The following is a 23,178-nucleotide window of genomic DNA, read 5'->3' as shown; positions in this document are numbered from 1 at the left end:
TGTAATCTACTGGGGCACCCTATAAGGTAAGAGCACCAACCATAAATTGTCCCCGGTTCATGTCCGGCTGTAGACTTTAGTTGCATGTCATTCCTCCTCTCTCTCCCCTCATTTCCTGTCATCTCTCTTCTGTGCATAAATAAATAATACAATAACACCTATTACTTCAGGCCACTAGGCGGACTACAGGTCAATAGCCAATCATAACAAACTTTACAGTGGTAGCCTACATACATACAAACCACGAGCTAGGCTGCAATGAGAAAGAGGGCTGCTGCCTCTCTCTTGCCACGGCTCGCCTTGTGACCATGGCAACCACAGAATCTGCACCATGGAAAATGATGCAGGATCTTATTTTACTGGGATTTTAGTTCCCTGAACTCTCACTGAATAAATATCAGTTTACAAGAACAGCCTTGGTAACTCATCAAAGATACGTTGGCAATTAAGCAAAGTCTTCTACATGGAGTCCTCAAAAAGAACAACAAGAAATACAGCCAAAACTTAGCTTTGTTGCATAGCATAAACATTTAATGAAAACCACGAGTGACACAATTATGTTTAAGAGATCATTGCAATAAAGAAGAATAGATTGGTCTTCAGTTTCATTTTATATCCTCCTTTATTGCCACAATATATTAGAGGCATGAAATTGCAGCTTGAGCACTTGATGACCTAGCTTAGATCATTAAAATATGCTTTCTGAGCCACATCTAGGCTCACGAGAGAGCATTTCTGCACACACAGAATAGATCCATCATTTTTCAAGTCTGTCTTAAAACAACAGTCAGGTGCCTGTGTGAACACAACAGTTTTTGCTTGCTGTATTCACTCCTTTTGTTCATACTGGCCATTCAAAGATCCCTTCCTATTGCACTTTCAGTGTAAGTGATGGGGGACAATTCATGTGTAAAAATCAATTCCATTTTTTATCTGAAGCTAATATGAGGCTTTAGCAGTCGAAGTTAGACAAATGGAGTCTTTGTAGTTAAGAATTCCCTCTTCGTGTTACTATCCCTCCACTGCAGCTCAACGCTGTCCAGGGAAACACAAAGAGGGAATTTTGTATTAAAAAGACTTTTAACTTTGGAAGATACCCACTTGATTTGTCTAACTCAGACTGCTGAAGCCTCATAATAGCTTTGGGAGAAGTTTAGACCTGATTTTTGCACAGACCAAGGACTGGGACAAGAATTTTGAAGAATGGCTAGTATAAACAGGAGGAATAATTCCAGTATGCAAAACCTGTTTCAATGTTCATGTGGGCACCTAACTTTTGTTTTAGGACAAACTTTGACAAAATTGTGAATCTATCCTGTAAGACCTCGCTTTCAGTTTAACCATGACACCTTAGTATAATTTCTGTGTAACTCCTGACGTATGTTTTTGTTGGTTTTGTAAAGAGGGAAAAAGAACTGAAAATGACTTTCCTTTTTGCCTTTCATCATTCCACCACCTGCCATCGCAAGATTCCTTAAAAACTGCCTTTTATTATGTCACCCAAAGCAACCAAGGTGCAATCCAGCTGACTGCCATACAGTGTAAAATATAATGTAGAGACTGATACAATGTGTAGAGATTCTTGGCAATGGTGTCAATCGCATATGGTACTTAAACTTATGTTTCAGAATCTAGCTGATATTAATTACTGATGATAGAATGCTACTAATTACAGTTTACAACTTTGAAGGGGAATATTTCTAGGTTATTTCAGCACTTCACACCAGTTTTAATACATACTTAATATCTCAGGTGGGATCTTGTGGCTGTATGTTCTCCTGTATTTCTGTAAAACGACTTTATTTTTAGTGCTTCATTATGTTCGTTAGTTGACTGTTTCATTGACCACAACGTCAATGGCATCAGCTGCCTTCTGTTTTGAAGCAAATATGTCAGCATGGGTAAAACTGCATGTGTATTTTAACACGAAATGCATCATCATCATATATTTAGCTTCAGTGTGAATGTAACAATAAATATACTAGAATACCACCATTCACAAAATGTATTCAAGCAATTGGTCTAGAATAGATTATACTTGCATGTCAACTCAAACTGCATGTTATATTAACAATTTCATTATCCGAGCATGCATTCCAGGCAAAAACACTGCAAGTCAGGTATTGTCAGTGAAACCTTTTTTTTTCATGGCGAGATTTGACGGTTACTGATAGTGCCCTATTATTATTATTTGTCTTTTTATGTTGCTACCCTGGATGTCTACAACAGTTACATCCAAAACGGCCTGAGGCCAAAAATTAATCCATAGAGGGGAAGTAGGCCATGGTCAGTTATTGAAAAACTGTCAACAAATGGTTAGTGTGCTGCAGGCCTCTGACTGCTGAGTTCACTTCAGAGCTCAGTTCCCTCATAAAGCAGGGCACTAAATTATCTTCCCCGAGAGGGGAATACAGAGAGGGAAATAATAATTTAAGCAGATGGCGCATTAGCTCATAAGTGCAATAGATTATGAAGCTAATGACCATTATCATGACTTTGACGTGGAAAATCCTCTGTGTGTGACATTTACATAACAATATGCCCACAGGGGAAACAAAATGACATTATTAATGTCCCACTTGCCTTTTTACTTTTTTGCCTTAAATTTTTGTCTTCATGTTAATTTTATCTTCAGTCATAACATGACTGAAAAGCAGATTCACGTGTGCTTTGGCAAGTTTATTTATTCAAGAAAGTATCCCCTCTCGAGGCTTGGCCATCGCCTACAGTATGGAAAACAAATGGAAAGATTCTTTTTTTTCCTTCACACCTTTCTATGAGACATCTGTTGATATGTGATTATGACACATTATGACACAACAGGGCGAGATCTTCCGCGTCCTGTGATGATTTGATGTTTTCCTTGACTTTCGCAAGAAATTGAAAATTTCCATGTGGCCCTTGACCTCTAAATGTCACACACAGACTTTCCTTCTCTCTTTATATCTTCTACGTTGATTACATCCTCTGCACAGAAAGGTACACTTTTTTTCCCCTCAGTTGCTCAATGTGGAGACTGAGAGTTCAAGAGGTAGTTTGTTTGCATCAAAGAGGAAATTACTCAACTGTGCAAAGCTCGTTGAATATTGAAGATTACATAGTTTTCATTCTTGCAGACACAGTAATGGAGAGTAGCCTTTATTGCCCTTTTCAAGTGGCATATTCAGTTTTGAACAGTTTGAAACATGAAAAAAGTCTTAATATGACATCTGCCTAGTCTTGTTGGACACTATCAAGGCTAAAGCTGCTGATGAAATGATCAGTGCCACTCTGAGTAGCCTCTACTGAAAGCTGTGCGCGCACACTCCCATTACTACAATCTTTTCTTCCCTCACTCTCTTGCTCTCCTTTCCATTCTCTACTTCCGCCATCCTCCCGCCTTCTTATTCCTTCCCAACCCGCATTCTCCCTCTCCATGCTCATGCCCCTTTCTCTTTCCATCTCCTCTGTCTCTTGCGCTATCTGTTGACTGTTCAGGTAGATGCTGCTGTGTGAAACCATGGTGCTGGTGTCTCTGGAAGGAAGGTGAGCCTCCATGTCTGCTTCCACCTCCAAGAAAGCATTCACAGGGGTTGTGAGGTGGACCGGCAGCTGATCTTGCAGTTTGTTTCGTCCCTGCTGATGCCGATGCTTCTTCTTGTACTTATTTGCCACCTTCAGATCCAGTGAGGCATAATTTAGGTCAGGCTCTAAAGACTGGTTTCAGACAATGGAGACATAATCCATTGGTCATTTTTTTTTCAGGTGTTTACATGAATAAACAAAAATGTTGCAGCACTACACAGTTTTAATACATTCCCTTTATCTCAGGTTGGATCTTGTGGCTGTGTGTCTCATGCCTTTCCGTAAATCTAGTTTATTTTTAGAACATGTTCTGTTAATTATGTTCATTGGTTGACAGTTTCAGTGACCACAATGTTAATGGTGTCAGCTACCTTCCGTTTTGAAAGCAAATATGTCAGCATGTCTTAAACGTGTCTGCATGTCTACATTTACACAAAGTGCATGGCATCATATATTTAGTTTTAGTGTGAATATCACAACACATATACAAGAATAGCAGCATTCACAAAAGCGATTGGTTTAGAATATGATTATACAAACCCATTTTTGCTCCTAAGCTTCAGTGCATGTTATATTCACTACATTTCATCCTCTGTATTGGATATGCAAAGCTTTAGAGAGGTTTAACAATTTCATTATCTGAGCATGTATCCCCGTCAAACACATGTGCATGTCAGGTCAAACATTAAGCTGGTGAAATAACTAACCCTGCGCCACAGTGCACAGAAGCATGTGTTTCTTTTTTTCACTCTTTTTTTCACTTTTTTTCACTGCGATAATGTTGTCAGTCCCTACACATGCTATTAAATGCATAATAAAATTATATATACATTGTACAGTATGTGACAACATCACATACAATAAATAATGAAAACTATGTGGGAGTTGTGTAAGAACTACATCAGTGAGAGATATTGTACCGCTGATACACGCTAGTCTGAACATAAAGTCACAGCTATTACCGTCATACGATCTCTTGTGTGTTGCATGGTCATCATCTCGTAGCAAATCTCTACAGAACCTGAAAAAGTAAAACACATGATTTGGTCACTTGTTTAACATTCTACTAACTACAATACGCACACGGAAATCACATAAATGAGAACAGAGAAGAATCTAGATTTTTAAAGGCTCATCTACTACAAACAAAGCAGCTATATATTGTAAATCTAAAAACAGTGGGTGAAGGAATCCTTAGACAGTTCACACACATGGTATTTGCAAAGAATATACTATCTACAAATACAGAAAAAGGAAACTATCATATCATAAAAAAATATATATTTTCATGTAGAAATTATTTTGTGAGACTGAGTGATACACTGGCATTCCAAGAAAAATGCAATGAATTCCCGTTACTCTTTTTTAAAAAGGTGACAGATTGCACGCCTGCACTCACCTCTTCTGTCTGTGCTGATGTTGCCATAGATTGGATTTTCCTGTTGCTCATGATGATTGTGGGGATTTTCTTGCTGCTCATGATGATTGAGGTTATGAAAGTAATGCCCTTCATCCTGTGACGGCCTTCGGCAAGATGTGGAGGAACAATTTCACAGTTTATTTCTACAATAAGATGTCATTTGTAGATAGGTATTCCAATATTTCTATCTTCTAAGACATACGATGTATTGGACTAAATAATAATGGTGCTTTATTTGTAAAAAAAAAAGAAAAAAAAAAAAAAGCATACCTTTCTCTGTCATAAATGTGTGAGAAGCAGCTCTCATCTATGTCTGTATGAACAAAATATTTGGCAATTTATAGAATGCCCTGTTGTCCTTTGTAAAAGCTGAGAGAGATTTAGAATAAAAAAACACAATATGCCCAAAAAATTGACTTTACATTTAACCATACCTTTGCACAAACTGGTTCTTCGTCTAATGCAGAAGACGACATTGAGACACAAAGACATCAACAAGGCCAGAGATAACAGCACCAGACCTGTCAGTTCAGTGTCACACTCTGAAAGACAAACACAAACTGACTATTAACACCTCAAACCTTTAAATATCTGTCTGTGGGAATCAACATGTACATTTTCTAAGTCAGTGTGTAGACTTTCATACTTTTTCATCAGCTATTACTAATATTGTTTGGAATTTCCCTCTGAACATCTCAATAACAAACAGAGAAGATGAAACTTTTTTTTTTACAAAATTGTAAAACAATGCGTCATCACAAACAAACACTGGACAAACCCTGACTTTTAAGACAGGAAACTGGAGGAAAAACAGAGAAAGTTGCCACCATTAAAGACTGTTATGGCCATTGTAAATTTATTAGAGTAGACTACAAATGTATTGTGAGCTACTGCATCTACTACTACTACATCTTCGGATGGTTTTCAAAAAAATAGTCTTGAGGCTAAATGATGATTTGTAAAAAAAAAAATTATCTTCTTCAGAATCAGAATCAGAAACTGTTTATTGCCAAGTAACCTACATTACAAGGAATTTGCCGTGGTCTGATGGTGCTACATTTTTTGTAGCTACATTTTGGTACTACGTTTTTTTAACATATAACATATAATCTGACAGACAACAAGCATGTAAAAATATAAATTCCATATTTATGGAAATATGTATTTTACCAGTTTCAACTAAACAATACCGACAAATTCCATAATTCATTCTTCCTACTGTTACCACAGTTTTATTGTAAATTTGTCTTACTTTCTCTGTAAGTCAAAAAAACAAACAATTTGGTTAAAAAGTGTGTCGGAGTGTGCTGCACATGGTATGGTATGCACATGGTATGATAAACGTACTGTGACATCAACAAAACAAGGTTGTGTGTGGATACTAAACTACAATCAACAGAGAAATGTACCTTTACATACATGAATTATGATTATCACCTCATTGTAATCCGCGAATCTTTACTTTTACCTTTTGTTCTGCCATATTCTGTGACATATGCTGATTTACCTTTTCCTGTTTTTGTGGTAAAAGAAACATTTTGCGGAATTACACTAAGGGATACAATCTTTACACAGATAGCAATATTAGATGCAAGTTTGAAAATCTAAATGCAATTTTAGAAGTTTCAAAAGTTGCCCTGACCCTACCTGTCATATTCCAGCCGTCTTGAACAAAACAGTTTGTCTGTCTGACACGACTGCTCTCAGGCTACAGGGCATCGCAGTGTTTAGTCAGTGAGGTGTGCTACACTGTAGTCTATTTTTACCTTGCCTTAGTTACCTCTCGCTTATCACAGCGCTTTGAAAACTGGCTGCTCTTCAGTTACAAACAGGAAACAATGTAACCTCATTCTGAGGCACCCGGTCTCAATACCATTGTGAGATACAGTACGATTTTAAATAGATCAACGTATTACTATGTACAGATGACAACGGTTTATAAACATCTGTTAGCAACTTCACTATTCATTTTAAATGTTAAAATGTCAACACAGAAGCAAACAATCAAAAACGCCAAAACATTTCACCCTAAAAAGCCAGAAAATGTTCGCTCAATTTATTTGTCAGCTAACAATTTCAAAATATTTTGAAAATTCAAAACATTTAAAATGAACTCCTAATCCTAGCCCTGACTAAACCTGATTCGAACTTAACCCTAAAACCAAGTCTTAACCTCTAAATGATTAATTACATTTCCACATGGTGAGTTCCCACAGTGCTGCGAACAACAAGCCTGCATGTCGAGACATGTTTGAGTGCAGTACAATAGACTGATAGTTTATAGTTTATTATATGGATTGTCTGTGTGTACGGGGCTTCAGAGCTATGCATATCAAGAATTTATATCTTGCTTACACACAGAACATTGTGGTTTTGCTACTGTGGTCGGAAAATCAGAAGAAAAAATGAAAAAATGCAGTTGTGCAGTGTGTGTGCGTGTGTGTGTGTGTGTGTGTTATATCAAAGAAATAATCAACACACAGGACTACAAAATATTGTTAGCCATTTATCCCATGTGGTTTGTGGTTTAGGCCCCTATTTGTAAACTCAGATGTCACTCTGTGGTACATGTGGACACCACTGGTCTGATATAGAGCCATCAGTCAATTTGCAACATCAGTACTAAACAGCAACTTTAGAGGAAGTCAATCACAGCTGAAAGCCAGAATTACAGCAGATCTTTAAAGGACATGGAAAGTAAATCAGCCATAACAGTCTTGTTTCTATGCAAATAGAGTGCTTGTTTATTGCTGCACAAGCTACAACAGCTGGGACTTCAAATGACTGCTTTAGAAAGGCACAGTGAATATGTGATATTGCAAGAATGTAAATAACACAAGCACCTGCAGTGTAGTAGCTCAGTCAATTCAGACTGAAATTAAACCAGCTTTTATTTACAAACGTTAGAAACTTTATTGTGAATTTTTATGCATTTGATACAAAAACTAAAACTAAAACAACATTTTATACACAGTAGCGTAGAACCCACCCCACAGCCCACATTTGTACAGTTGCCTGTGTCTGTCTTGTAACAGTTCAAAACTGACCGCAAGAGTAACACAGGATACAGCTTACACTATACCCCCACCATTAATGCACGCAACTTATTAACTGCCGTTGTGCAATATATTAGGGATTACATATGTTTCATATCTCCAAGTTCTACCAAGTTACACCTTTAAGTAGGGAAGTGCTCGTGGTGCCTGGCAGCTGTATACTTGACTGGAGGAGGAGGGGGTTTGAACGGAGGCGGTAGATCCATCCTACAGAGAGAGCACAAACATTCACTGGTGGCGTTGCTAGAAAATTGACATGCAAATATATTATAGGTCATGTGCATCTATGGGAACTCATGTCTTTTCAGGGTCACCCAGTAGCATGACCCTGAATAAGTGCAGGCAGGCGTAGAGGATGCTTGAATGGATAGGTAACAAGAGTTGTACCTCCGCTTTATAATTTGTCTCCTGAAGAGAAAGCCAGCCACAGCGATCAATACCAGCATCGGAGTGATGATTAACACCAACCACAGATGACTCCGTACACCATCAGTATCTAAGAAGCAGAGTCAGAGAGGGGAAAAGTGTCATTTTGGAGGACAGCAAAAGCTAAATATGTGTTTCTAAGATATTGATCAGCTTACTCTGGTGAAATCCAGCAGACTCCCAACAAATATTGATAATAAATGTAAAGCTACAATGTGAAACTTTTTTGCCTTGAGGCAGAAAAGTGTGTCTCGTCCTCCCCCTCAGCTGGTCGGACTCCAACCCCAGAAGTTGACACTTCTTTCAACAAGATTTCTACCTTGAAAAGGCAAACTAGCCTGAGGCTGAAAAACACTGGAATCTGTCAAGCCTCCGCATGTGATAAAGATGCAGATGGCGAAGGCAAAGAAACCTGCAGCTAATATGCAGCTGTAGCTTTTAAGGGGTCTTGCCTGTTAAGCATTGAGCTCTGTTGTCTGTAGTTACGGGTTCACTTTTTATTGTTTACTTTCCGGCACTGCGGCTGCCCGCCTCACCTTGATGGCCACAAACAAAGCTAACCACACTGTTTGCAGTCTGCAGAGTAAATGATGTGCCCAAAACTATCTGAGAGCATCACTAAAAAGCCAAGGCAAACAAAAGGGATGTTGGGCAATTCAGGGTCTCAGACAAAGACTGGAAATGCATAATAACCCATTGCTGATCATATAACTTTTTCTCTTCAACTCTAGCAACACCTGTAATAGTGATAGTAAGTAATTATTACCGTTATTCTCAGTCATTGTATTTCCAGTTGGGATTGTACCAGGGTTGTCAGAGTTTTCCGTAATGCTTCCCGTGGACCCATTCCTCGTCTCCTGTGTTGACCTGAACACCTCACTACCATAACTTAATGTCGTGGATAGGTTGCTGGTCGCTGATTGGTCAGAAAAAGTGGATGTGTTTAAAGTGTTAGTCGGGTTTATCTCCTGATCACTGGAGTTGTTTGAGTGATAGGGGTCAGTGTGCGTGGCAGGGGATGACGTGATGCTGATCTGTGTATAATTAATGAAAGAGGGTATACGCTCTCCAGCTGTAACATTGCTGATGTTTGGATCATCTGTTACGTCAGTGTCCGTACTCGTGGTCCACGTTACATTGGTGTCAGTTGTTGAAAGCCCAGTGGTGGGTGATGTGGTAAGGCTGCTGTCTGTTGATCTGATCAAACCCTCCTCAGTTACATTAGACTGTGGCGTCACTGTCACAAGATCTGAAAGTAGCAGAACAAAGAAGTCTACAATAAACATGCTGTCAGCAACAGTGTACTGTGCTGTTTTGATGTTGTCACTGCAGTATCAAAAACATACTTTCCTGGAGCTCCACAGTTCTCACTTCGAAAAGAAATACCTGTCATGGAAAACTGTGGACATGGATTAACAAAATGTAGCCTATCCATCACACTGGAATCTGCGATGGATAGGCTACCAGCTACCAGCAACTCTAAAGGTCACTAATTAACATATCTAGTTTGTTTAATATGAACAAACATGAATATGAAACCAACAAATTGTGGTTTTACAGGGAGTTATTTCCTGGAACTATTTCTTCACCAGGTGCAGTAACTTCCTGGAGTTTCCACTGGTTGCCTGGCAACTGCTCCCGGCTAAGAAATAGTGCGGCACATAACCCCCAGTAAAATGACAAGTTGTCGTTTTTACACTTTGGTTTTTGTGCATATTTCCCAAAACGTCAAACTGTTCCTTTAACGAGCTTCACCTTGAAAAGCTGAATAACGAGTAGGAAGTATAAGTAATGCACCACAAAACTTTAAAAAACCCAACGCACCGTGATACATCATTAAAACATGGGCCAAATTGGCATTTATGAGCATTCTGTGCATAATCAATAGGTAAAATAAGGCAAAGAGCTCATTCAAGAACCTGGACCCTGAAGCCATGGGCGCAGATTCCTGAAGCAAAGGTGTGGGCGTGAATTTCAAATTCAACGTAGTGCGTCAATTGTTTTCTACTATTTTATTGCTGCCATGCGTACCCACATACATACCCCTGCAGATCGATCATTAATCTTAGCTCAAATTCCAGATGAGACACAACTGAGGGATTTAAATGTTTAGTTTAAAATTTAGTTAATTTACAAGCATATTAAACAAATCCAATGCTGCGATGCAACAGGATCTAATACAACGCTGTGTCCGTCTCAAGCAGCTTATCTCAGTATTTTTCACACCTACATTTGGGCTGTACTACTCCAATCTGTCCAACAGATTGTGCTCTCACCCCATGTCACGATTCAGAGACGCTGCTGAGACTCAGCTCAGTGTGTTTGTTCTTGTGGTTTGAAAGTAGATAGAAAGAAAAAGCAGGAAGTGACTTCTGACGTCTGTGTGGCTTGAGTTTTGCTTCTTTTCTTCTATTCAAATTCTCATGAGAAACACGAATACAGGATGAGAAAGTAGACAACCGGGGATTATTTTCCTACGTAAGCACAGCCCACTCGCAGCAAGCTGTATCACCAGTGGGGGCAGGCGACATGCTGGTCTGGTTGTTTTACAATTTAAAGCTGTGAATACTGTTTTAGTTCAGCTTAGTTCAGTATTAACCCTAAATCCCACGGGGCAATTGATTTGCAGCATGTAATTGAGAGTTTCACTCAAAATTCTGTAGTTCCCAATTTATTCACAGTTACTGGTATGTTGTCATAGCTTGGCTGGCAGCTTCGAAATCCTTTGAATCTCTCTCTTTTTCCCTTTCAGCTAATTAAAAATTAAAATTGAGCGAGCTACAGTATAATAACAAAAGTCAAGTATCAGCTCTCTGGTCCAGTGCAGTTTATTAAGTCATTCAGTCTCTTGGGCCCTCTACTAGATTGTTAATCCAGCCCCGAGGAAATGCTGAAATTGAGTGCAGCACAAAGAGAGAAATAGCGGCAAAGAAATATAGAAGCTCACCTGTCCCTAAGCTTGTGGTTGCTGTTAGCACCGTGACGATAAACTCTTTATGCAGACTTTTGTTTCCTGTGTTGACAGTCACCGCATAAAGCCCTGTGTGAGCAACCGTCACCCACCACAGCTCCAGAGATTCATTCTTCGACACCACCGTCTTGTTCTAGGGCAAAACAAGATTATGCAGCATATAAATACCTTTCATGTTGAAAAGATGTGTTGGTATTGTAGGTTTTGATGTCAGAGGTAATCAAATCATCTTGACGTTGGATGAATGGAGTGAAATTGACTGGAATGGCAGAAATGGGCTGATTAAATGTTTCCCCTTACCTTGGTCCACCTGTACTCTGCATTAGGGAATGCTCTGCAGCGAATGGTCACATTTTCTCCAGCGTGGACCTCAACAGTGCTATCCACATCACACATTATGTCAACATCAACATCTAATAGAGAGATAATGTGATATTCATTTGGATTGACAGCACAAGAATGACTATGGAAAACATCTGCTGTAAAATGAATACAGCAAATAACTACTATCAGCGAAAGATTACTGACTGTAAGTCATATGCAATACGCATAAACACCGTCTGTAATTGTCCTCTGCCTCTGTTGTGATCATAACATCCCTTCAGTTCACTTACAGGTGAAAAGAAGGTAAGGGTGTATCGTGGCTGCCTCATTGGACAACTACATGACTGATTGGGGGGGGGGGGGGGTAGGCCAAGCGAGGGATGAAAGTAAATGTCTCGTGGCAAACTCTTAGATGTTTTCTCGCAATTATTACATACATTTTCTCAGAAGTAAATAAGTGCTGAGGTTGGCAGAGGAGCAGAGCTCTGATGCAATCAGGAGTAACATGAAATATATGCAACGGACAATAAGATAGAAAGTTACTGCACGTCTCTATCCAAATATTAAATCCTGTGTAGACTGCAGCGTCTGGTTGAGGTATGCAGCTGTGGCTTTGCATGTACTTGCCTTTGTCTTACCTTTGATCTTTAGCTCTGTTTCTGTCCTGATGGAGCCCAGAGGAAAGGTGGTGAGGTCACAAGTATAGATGCCACTGTCCCATTTCTGCACCCCAGAAAGATGTAGGTAGGATCCCATGGACTTATTTACAATCTGCATGCTGACATTAGGCCAAAATAAATGGATTCCATAGCCTCGGCTGTACAGAGCCAGCTTTGTCTTTTCGTTTTTGTTCTTATGCCATTCAATACTGACAATCTGGAGATCAGTACTGCTTTTTACAGAACAGGATAAGGCAACGTTCTGGCCCACTACTGCCTCCATCTTTTCATTATGGAACACCTCAAAATCCTGGAGCCCTGTCAAGCACATCAGATAGCATTGGAAGCAAGAAAAGTGAGGACACAAAATCACTTACACTTTGATGTTGATATTACAAACTGCAGTCCGCTGGGATGCAGGCAGATAAAATCAGAGCATTATACTGAGGCAGCTTGTCACACCAGCAGCCAATACACATTTCAAACCCATGGTGAATATCCCATCTTTGCTGGTGTATTATATGAGCAGCAGCACATGTGCTCCAGGATTACCTTGTATAATAGAGGCGAGGAGCAGGAGAGAGAAGGCCTTTCCCAGTGCACTTCCAGCCATGTCTGAGCTCCCCAAACTCATTACGATCAATCAGGCTGAATCCATTGAGGGATTCAGCAAAGGCAGAAACAGTAGACTGTCGACTGAGGTTAAAGAGTGGGGCAGAGACTGAGACAGAGAACAGAATGACCTATCTTCACAGGAAACCACACAGAGAGAGAGAGAGACAAGAGTGAGTCATAGGAAGCGGTGAAAACCTCTGGTGCAAAGCAGATTTGCAGCAGACGTGCAGTAAATCCTTGCAGTTCTTATCATTATTTATTCTTTTAGTCGGGACTAATTAAAAAGATGCAGAGAACAGACTCATTTGATTTTAGATTACATCACTGATGATCGAAATCATCCAGGAAGAAAGATACCAAGGGAACACACACAGACACAAACAAGACTGAAAGACTAATTAACGTTCTTTTGAATAATTAATTATTATTCCAAACATGCACAGGTTGAACAATTATAAATCCCTTGAGGTTTAAATTAAGTTATTCTTGTAAATATCTGAACTGTATTTTTGTAATTAACTCAAAGTTTGATTTGGTAGTGTCTCTATGAGCAAATGAATGCACTAAACACACATACAAAAGTAGATTGTTTGCAGGCACATCCCAAAGACATGAAGGCACATACTGTACACACCCTTGTTAGTGGTTAATGTATCAAAGCAGAACTTAACTATAAAGCTTGTCACACTTGCGCAGGGATAAAGAGATAAAAGGGAATATTACAGAAATAATGGGCAAATTCTGACAAATGTGATTTTATTACTCCAATTAAATCATTTGTTTACCCTATTCTTTAGGGAAAAGCAATATCATTCCTGTAAGACACTATGTCACAACACTGGATTTCCAATTCTTTCTTCAAAAAATTGAATCGTTTGTCTGCAGTGTTTAGAGAGAGGGCTCCATATAACTACACCCAATTAGCACAGATCATAAGAATAAACTGGGAAATCAGTTTAAATCTTCTAACCAAAGGCTACATCGATGTGCATATCTAATAGGCTAATAAGACAGTGCTGATTATAAGGCAAATGTTTCTGTAAAGAATGTTCCTCAGGGATTTAAGCTAAACCTGTTGATATACTGTACATATTTGATGAATGGGTGGCAATGTTTTCAAAGGTTAGGGTAGCAATTTTTCACAAAATGCTGTTATCCAAACAGCTTGTCCACCTTTCATTCTTATCATCTCTCCACATATTAAGACAGTAAGACATCATTCATTATGAATACTCTCTGTAGACACCGCAATGTATTTAAATGATTGATCATTTTACAGTCATATTCTATGTATGACCTTCATAACTTAAACGTATAAATCTAATTATTGACTGCTGTCCAAAGAGAGATTTATATCAGTATTCTGTCAGTGTTTTATCAAAGTGGAAGGGGACCTTGCTGCATTGCTTCATTTGACGAGGGCAGCATCACTTCCCCGGGGACTCGCGGAAGTCTCAAGGATTTCTGTCAGAATGTAACATCACCGTGACGACTTCATGCAGTGGTCCGAGAAGACTGATGAGAACAAAATGTGAGCCGTTTGGCCAGTAAGTAATGTTTTAGCTTGTAATCACCTCCCAGTGTAAAGAGCAGGAACTGTTGTCATTCACAATTAAATAATTATGAAGAAAATGAATTACTGGTCTTGGTAGGCTCTGCTTTCCGCTTGTGATGAGAAGTAGAGAAAGTGCTGTGACCTGCTGGTGCACTCGACCCCTCCTGCACACACTAATAGTTCCACACCTGCTGAAAGTCTCCAGGGCGCCTCGATACCCCTGTGACCTGCAGCAAATTGTGCTTTTTTTGCAGCATATTTCACCAGAACACTAATTGTAAACTCTGTGTGGATATTTGTATCTAAGTGTGTGTGTGTAAGGTGCACGTTTGTGTGTCTGCTGACCTATAGGGGGTGTGTGGCCAGTGTTCTCACTCATTCACACATTCTGCACTGCTCATTTAGCCACATTCACTGCTCAGTTTTGCTGTGAGCACAGTGTTATCTTTGTGAACGAGTTTGATTTTTTAGAGGCAATGTATTATTAAACTCTGGGCATGTAGTACAGATTGTCTGACTACAAACCAGTTGGAGCCCTGAGAGACTATTTTACTGTCCTGCTGCTAAATATAACAAAGAGTGTAACTTCTACTACTTTCTCACTCTAACCTTAATAGATAAACCAAAAGATAACGAACATGCTGATCATGGATCACACGTGATCTGGATCTGAAACAGCGAGAATGATCTTATGTAAGTTTAAGGGATTTCCATTTGGTCACCCCACTAAAGATTAACAATTTATGCTCCACATTCATGTCCAATCAGGCCGAGAGGGACTCGTGGCTGAGAGAGCAAGTTTATATGTGGTTATTACTGCATCGTAACACTGTAAGGAACCCAGGTTTGATACTACGAGGAGTGGGCACATTTTCCTTTTTGGAATGTAAAATTGTAATACCAAAAGTAAAACTTCAAAGTCCAACTAGTGGCCCCTAGAGGCTGCAATGGAGACCAGACATCCCAATTAAGTTGTGACTGAGTCAATTCTGAAATGTCTGTCCTGGTGTTCTGACAGGGACACTCTACTCTCTATATTTTGAAAGCTCAGCTATGTAAACCAATGTTAAATTATGAATGGGTTTGTAAAGCTTATGGCATGGTGGATATTGTAATGGTGTGTTGAACAACACTATGGGTCTACAGCCATGCTAGGGGCACTGTGAGGCTGCACTTTGGCTAATTAGCTAAATCATCATGCTGACGTTTAGCAGGTGAAATTTACCATGTTCCCCATCTTAGTTTAGCATGTTAGCATGTTAACATTCCCTAATTAGAACTAAATAGAAAGTGCAGCTGAGGCTGATGGTAGTTTTGCAAATATTTGGTCATGAATCAAAGCATTGGACACATTTAAATGTTGACCTGATAGTCAGGGGATTGACCAAGTCATTAGGCTTCATCCTCTGGAGACAATGAATGTCAGTACAACATTTCATGGCATCAAATAGTTGTTGTTCACCAATGTGACGGAAAGACTGACAGAAAAGACCAACATCACTGTCCTTGATGTCAAAAGAAGCCATTTGGTGGAGGTCGGACTGAAGGCAAACTGCCACATTAAGACACAAAATTTGGGGGTCTTTTATGACTGCACTTATTTTGGGGGAAAGCACTGACCCATTCAGAAAACGACAGATTTACAGTGATTGTTTGCCCCTCTTTCACCTTTGCTCAATAGTTCCTTTGATGGGTGTCTCCTGTTTTCCTCATTATCCCCAATATTTGGGAAGAAGTTCAGCCTTTCCTTTGAAGAATAAATGGATGGGTACAAATAGCAAGCACAGCAATGACTGAGCAACTTAAAACTCTCAACAACTTTCTGAAAGTATGAAATTTCGGAGACTGTTGGGAGTGGGAGCCGAGTGAGGGAGGGAGAGACAAATTGAGAGAGCCATTGTGAAGGATAAAAATGAGTTTTATAACTTGTCAGGACTGTACACAATGGGCCACAGAATGAATGTTTTAAGATGGTGAATAGTGTATGGGGGTGTAAGGTGGGATAGCAAAAAAAAGAAATGTAACAATTTATTCATTGCTCCTTCACTCATCCACCTTTTAAAAGAAAAAACTGACACAATGAGAAGCAACACCAGAAACTGTAATGAGCTGTTCAACTGAACTAATTATAATCAATGAGAGGGCATGCTATTCATATTCGTTTACTCATGCTTGCACTTTTCTGAATATCTAGCCAGCCTCTAGTTATTCAGAGGCACCAAAACTATTGAACCTAATGTTGTGTGGCGTCATTCTGATCAACAAAAGGGATTTCTGTGAAAGTGATTCTACCATGAAAGACAAAATTACCCAGCTGCAACATATGATGTTCTTTGAAACCCTATTTTTGTGAAAAAAGAAACAGTGCAACATGTAGACAAGTGTGCTGTATGCAGTGTGCATTAGACGTGGCAGTAAACTTTTGATATATTTTTCGTGGTGGGTGGCATGCACGGTGGGATTAGGGGGAATACATTGTTATGCATTAAAATACATCATCAGTGGGTTTGTTGGCAGATGTTATCAGTTAAGGCCAATCACAAGAGCCCCTCTGGCCCCTTCAAAATAAGTCATCATACATATAGTATGATATACTTTGATTCACTGAGGACAAACTTAAAAAAAAGAACAAAGTCTCTCAACTTTACACAACAAACAGACATGTATGTAATTAGATGGACAACGTCATTTCAGTTTGAGGTCACTTCCTTTCTTACTCTCATGTTTTCACAATGGCTCCCTCTCCCACAGAAGAGCTCATAATGAAACTATACTTAGAAATGCACTGTTGGTTGTCTCAGAGCAAATCAGTGTTCTTTAAAAGCCATCAAAATGCCAGCTTAGAGCTGTTAATCCCCAATTATCCCCTGGATATGAATAAAATATCTCTATCAGACAAAGCACAGAGGATGAATAAAAGTGAATGTGATGGCAATGTAGAATGTCGAATGCAGAAATGTTTTGTTTTTTCATCTTGCTATTCTACACAACAAAAGAAATGGCATCCAGCCACTCTCCTCCAGTGGTGAACAGTTTATTTGTGGTATGTCTAAAATTGTTTTTGGAGTTTATGAAGCCACTAAAACAATTGCTGCAAGTCAGATTTCCTCTACGTGAAAGGCGTTAAATTCTCTTGTTTATCCTAATTCTTTTTATTTCCGTTTACTCCCTCCGGTGTGAGACATGCTGCTCTTTCTACTGTCTCATGCATTTACACTGATCTCTCTGACAGCACAAATAGGTTTTACAAATTTGTTGGGTTTGCTGTAGTACAGAACCCTTACTCCGATGTCTCAGGGCTTCTTGCTTGAATGCAAGTCCCCTGGGAATCTGATTTAGTGCACTGAGGAAGAACAAACCCAACAGATGAGAGCGTCATGGCTCCAACTGCTCATTCCTATTATGATACACACAGCTCCTTCCCGTGTTCGACCCCTTACTCCAACTTGTACTTTTCCATGTCTTTCCCTTCAGGAGTCTGTGGCTGTCCCTCTCTTGAACGTCATCCATTGATTAAGGTTGAATGTGCCTCAACTCCTAAGAGGCAGTTCTACTATACTGAATTCTTTAGTAGCCATCATTTACTAACCTGGGCCTGTGTTCGGAGCTGCTCCCTCAGGAGGAACTACCAGTGGAATACAATTGATTTTTAAGTAAGGCAGCTAATCTTGTCAGGTGGGAAATATCAACCAAAAGTGTCAAATGGGCTTAAAGCTCCACTAATACATTTCAGTTGGCTTGAATTGGCTTTTAGAAAGTTAGCTCATAGTTGACACCTATCAGAATCAACTACAGGTATGGTTTACATAGTCTATAGTGGTTTACAAGTCTTTCTGTCAGGTAGGGTAGTTTCTCACTTCTTTATGCAGTCTACATTAGCATTACAACTACCACATAGCTGCAGTTTCTCACTTGAATTCCATGTGCCCTGTCAGATGTCACTTTTCTGTCAGCTTGTGTGGCATTCTGTTAAACTTTTAGGAAAAGTAAGGACAAGTGTACTGTGCCATTGCCGCACGTTGTGGTTCCTGATGCTAACACATGAGTCTTCATTCACAGACACACACACACACATACACTGCTTGTGTCTGACAATTTTCACTGGGGCATTTTGTCTCTTATTATCTATAATGACATTTGAGGGGGTTTAAGATTTTGACAGCCTGTCTAGGGACCCTGAGTGTGTGCGCTGTAGGTCAAGATTAGCAGAGGAGGGTGCATTTATGCTCATCATTTGACTAGAATGGTGACAAAGAAATGAAATCTAATCTAGTTTAGAAATGTGTGTGTGCAGTACATGTCTGTGTGCTTTTGTGTGTGTACTTCCATGTGTTTTTGGGGCAGGGGACATGTAAACAACTCCTCTCCAGCTTTTCAATCCAATTCAATTCAATCTAATCAAAGAGGCAGAGGGCTATTTGTATTACCATGTTTGCTCCCACTGTGCGCTAGTTATATTTGATTGTCTCTTGATGTGCCCCAGTTGGTATTCAGAATGTAATAGCATTAACAGCAGCATGTGTTTTAGCAAAGTACTGTAATAACTGACGAGAGGAGGGCAGTGGCTCTTTTTGCCCCAAACAAAACAGCAACATAACAAAAACAACAACAGTTCTTTACAAACGTTTCTGGAGTAATACTGTTGAGAAATGTGTCGTTTTTGAAGAAAACAGTTATCTATGATGGAATTCTTCTCTGAAGCCATTTCTGTGGTACTTCACATGTACGTCAGCACACAGACAAGCACACTCTCATGTAAACATTGTGATGTTGAGTCCACCTAGTTAGGCTCCTGTCCAGGCTCAACCATGCCATGTTACATTTTACCAAAGTAAGACATTTTGTTAAGCAGTTTACCTCTTCAAGATTAAAGCAAATGGCTTCAAAATGTTGCTTAACTAAAGGAGGAAAAGCATCATAGAATTAGTGTTTCACCTCCTGGCAGTGATGGAGGTCAGTTACTATGAACACAAAGACAAAGCCTTCCTTGTTATATATAAAAAACTGCGGAATAAGCACTTTGAGGTTTCCGTGGTCCACTCTGACTTATGGAGCAGAGAGATGCCAACTAGGCAGCAGTGTTTGGAGTGACATAAGGTGCTGCTGTGCTGGCATGGCGTAACGGAGTCACATTGAGACATGACTCATTATCCTTGTGGCTAATTTCACTTTCACTTCTTCAACCACCCCTCCTATTAGTCGACATGATTATCTCCACTTCAGTTCCCTCTGACTGACAGATCGACTTTTATAATACCATTCCTCACAACCGCTCTTACTATGAGCAGTTTTAAAAGCAGCGATTAACTTATGATCACAAATTCTGTTAAGTTTGATATTAGATATCAAGATGTCTGTTTTAATCAGAAATACTTTATTGATCCCCGGGGGGAAATTGGTGTTTGGTGTAATGATGTTGAATGCTGAAAATGATAATAATGGAGAAAAAAGCCAAAAAATTTTGGGCAGGTGACAGCACGCTACCTCACCAGCATGTAATAGATTCATATTTTATAATGAAAATGACCATCCTTGTTAGAGTTACACTGGGAGCTTGGATGGCTAAGAAAATCATTTCCATTGATAATAAAATATTTTAATCACTTCTTATGCTTATTGCTTTAATTCATTTTCATATATCGTATATTCTTTGCATGCTGTCATGAAGTTAGGGATGGGAAATTAGGGTTCTTGAAATCCACAAAATCTAAACAAATCCTAAAACAGTAAACAGAGAGGGCAGCTGAGGCTGATAGGAGAAATTTGTTTTACAGGTATTCTGGTAATAGAGCAAAGAATTGGACAAATTACAATTTTGACCTGATGATGGGGCTAGATGAAAAGTCAGGGAATCACCAAAGTTAATACAATTCAAGACGTAAATGTCTGAACCAAATTCCAGGGCAATTCCTTCAATAGCTGTAAGACATTTCACTCTGAAACAAAAAAGTTAACCTGCCGGTGGCACTAAGTCGGGGATCACCAATATCAGTGTGATTCATCCAAGATGGTGCTTTAATGACACTGTACGCCTTGTTTTTTTTTTCTTAACCAGAGAGGATTTTCAGTGCATGCCACATCACTGATGAGCTTCAGGCAGAAGTCTTCAAATTTGCCTTTGCAATATACAATTACAGTTCACTGTGCTTGGACCAGAAAGAAAGTGGGCAAGGCAGAGAGGATTTACACCTTTATGCCAGCAGACTCTGACTGCATCATTTCTCTCAACTTTGGTAATTGTTGTTTTTCATGGTGTGTGTGTACTCTGAGACAGCTAACCATCATCCTCCACAGTGGACGGTGTGTGCAGTGGAGAGACAATCTCCACCATGGAAGGGTCACTGGTGTGACTTTTCCTCTAGGAAAGAAGAAAGTAGGAAATTAATTGAAAAATTTTAAATAAAAAAAAGTGTAAAATAGCTGTATGTAGTGGAAAAATAAGCTCTTTGCTCAGAAACCTTGATGCGATCCCAATCTTATAGATTCTTGCTCAGTTGTGTCTAATGAGTTTGTAATAACTGAAACCGCCACAAACCATCGCACACTCTTTACCAACATTATTTCGCTCCTCTTCCTTTTTGTTTATGATATTTGGAATGGTGCGCACCAATAAACACAAACACAACAGAACGCATCTCATGTGTTGCCGATTATGTAACCTGCAGGATTCAGACCTACACATCATGACAAAAATCCTCAAGTTAAATAGGAGTGCTCTCTTCATCTTTAAAAAGCTGCCAGAGACAGCAAATGGGACGTCAAAGACGATTAGACATTAGACATCTTAGTATTACAAAGCAGGATCTGTGTCTGACTCCTACCCACATCAAGCCTGCTTATGCAACTACCACTGTTCTTGCTCAGGCAAACAGCCAGTTAGTTAGATTTTAAATCACAGCAGCAACAGCAGTTCCAACATCCACATACTGAGAAATTGCATGGCCATGGTATGTGCATCCTGACTCCCAGCTGGTTAGCTGGCTGCTCCATTTGAACTGCAGGCCCCATGCCAATGCGGTATACAGGCAGTAGGAGAGTGTAAAAAAAAAAAGAAGACATTAAAAAAACAACAACGCTAAGAGAGTGATTTAAAATCAACAATGTCCGCAGTGCTCTGTTCTTGCCTTGATTAAAAAGATATGAAGGAATATTTCAAGGTCGCTTTCACTCCCTAATCATCTGCTCTCTTGCCTCTTATTAATAACAGAACAAGATGATGTCTAAGCAAAGGGATGTTTGAAGCGTACATGAAACTTTCAACAAATGGTAAGAAATGCAATTACTTGAAACTTTCTTTGCCAGAAAAACGTCAGCATTGCTTGCTTAAAACAACCTATTAACACTGCGGCCATTTTTCTCTGACGTCACACTCAGGGTGGGAAGCTCAAATGCTCTTATCATAAGGATAATGTCGTGCTGCTGTGTTCCAGGTCGTATAAACATAGGGTATCTGACAAATGCTTCCTGATTGATCAGCAACTGAAAAGACAGTGGATAGTGAAAATCTGGAGGGACATTGGGCCATGTTTCAAAGTAAAACAACACATTTGATCATCCATTAGCTACCGTTAGACAACAGCTAACGTTAGCATTCAACCTCTTCATAGATGCTTGAAATGTTCTTGGCAAAGCAATCTAGCTGCAAATACAGCAAACATAATTTCTAGGAAAAGGGGATGATTCCTAAATATATTTATATCCAGTCTGACTCAATTGCATTCAGTGCGACACAATTGACTATGTAGCCTTATATGGATCCCCTTAGAAACCTCCTTTACATTACCAACTTCCAGCCTGAGACTCTGTAATGTGCAGTTGTGTTTTGGTTTTGTACTCCCTGGAAGCATCATGAGACAAGTCTTATTGTGACAGGAGCTTGCTGTTGCACCGCAGTCCCAAATGCACTCAGTGCTGCTTTTCCACAAGGGCATGATCTAGCTGTCCCCCTCAATGAAGTATTGGCCTAACTGCGTGCAACAGAATAAGTCTTAATGAACTGTGTAGCTGGGATGATTGTTGATCTGCTTCTCTCAGCTCTGTTTCTCTCTGTAGTGTTAGTGTTGCTGTCCAAGTCAGTTCTTGAACAGAAAACCTTTTCAGCGCGGTGTACTTCACTTCTCATGTATTCAAGATTGGATTACACCCTTACCTTGTCTGCCTCTGCTTTCCACAGAAATGCCTCTCTTTTTCTGTCACTTTTATGTGAAAACACACACGCTTTATTGCTTTTATTTATGTTCACATTCTCTTTTGGAGCATAAATTCTGGAAGACACAAACTCTGTTTGACACTTGAGGAGGTTGTGTCTCCAGCAAGACACATCAGATTCATTCAGGGGGCCAGGAAGCAGCGCCTTCTAAAATACAGTGGCAAGCAGAGCAGTACCTTGCAAGTATTTTAGCCTTTGTCATAGGCATCCCTGACATCTGAAAACCCTCAACTACCAATTTATGGAGACGGATCAACAGTATATCCCACTTCCTGCTCTTCTTACAATGACAACATCTGGTCTATTGTAAGTTGTAAAGCTGTAACATTGCGCTGATAAAGATGCATATATCTAATGTAGATAAATAACAGGGTCAACG

General features: G+C 39.6%; 2 protein-coding genes across 2 annotated transcripts; both read right to left on the bottom strand.

Annotated features, from left to right (window-relative positions):
• Positions 1 to 3,157: 3,157 nt before the first annotated feature.
• On the bottom strand, positions 3,158 to 5,285 carry LOC139295827 (uncharacterized). Its single transcript, XM_070918091.1, has 4 exons — positions 5,255 to 5,285; positions 4,964 to 5,088; positions 4,527 to 4,585; positions 3,158 to 3,696 (listed from the first exon to the last, which is right to left on the bottom strand). Exons 3-4 carry the CDS (start codon positions 4,560 to 4,562, stop codon positions 3,214 to 3,216), a joined length of 519 nt encoding a protein of 172 aa, XP_070774192.1. The 5' UTR covers positions 4,563 to 4,585; positions 4,964 to 5,088; positions 5,255 to 5,285; the 3' UTR covers positions 3,158 to 3,213.
• A 2,588-nt stretch (positions 5,286 to 7,873) lies between these two features.
• On the bottom strand, positions 7,874 to 13,054 carry LOC139295672 (T-cell surface protein tactile). The gene is made up of 7 exons (XM_070917904.1): positions 12,973 to 13,054; positions 12,400 to 12,738; positions 11,738 to 11,850; positions 11,414 to 11,570; positions 9,233 to 9,715; positions 8,428 to 8,536; positions 7,874 to 8,247 (listed from the first exon to the last, which is right to left on the bottom strand). The coding sequence occupies exons 1-7, from the start codon at positions 13,052 to 13,054 to the stop codon at positions 8,163 to 8,165; spliced, it is 1,368 nt and encodes a 455-aa protein (XP_070774005.1). The 3' UTR covers positions 7,874 to 8,162.
• Positions 13,055 to 23,178: the final 10,124 nt, after the last annotated feature.

This window comes from Enoplosus armatus, chromosome 13 (assembly GCF_043641665.1).
Source record: "Enoplosus armatus isolate fEnoArm2 chromosome 13, fEnoArm2.hap1, whole genome shotgun sequence".
NCBI classification, from domain to species: Eukaryota; Metazoa; Chordata; class Actinopteri; order Centrarchiformes; family Enoplosidae; genus Enoplosus; species Enoplosus armatus.
This window is presented reverse-complemented; position numbering and strand designations above follow the sequence as displayed.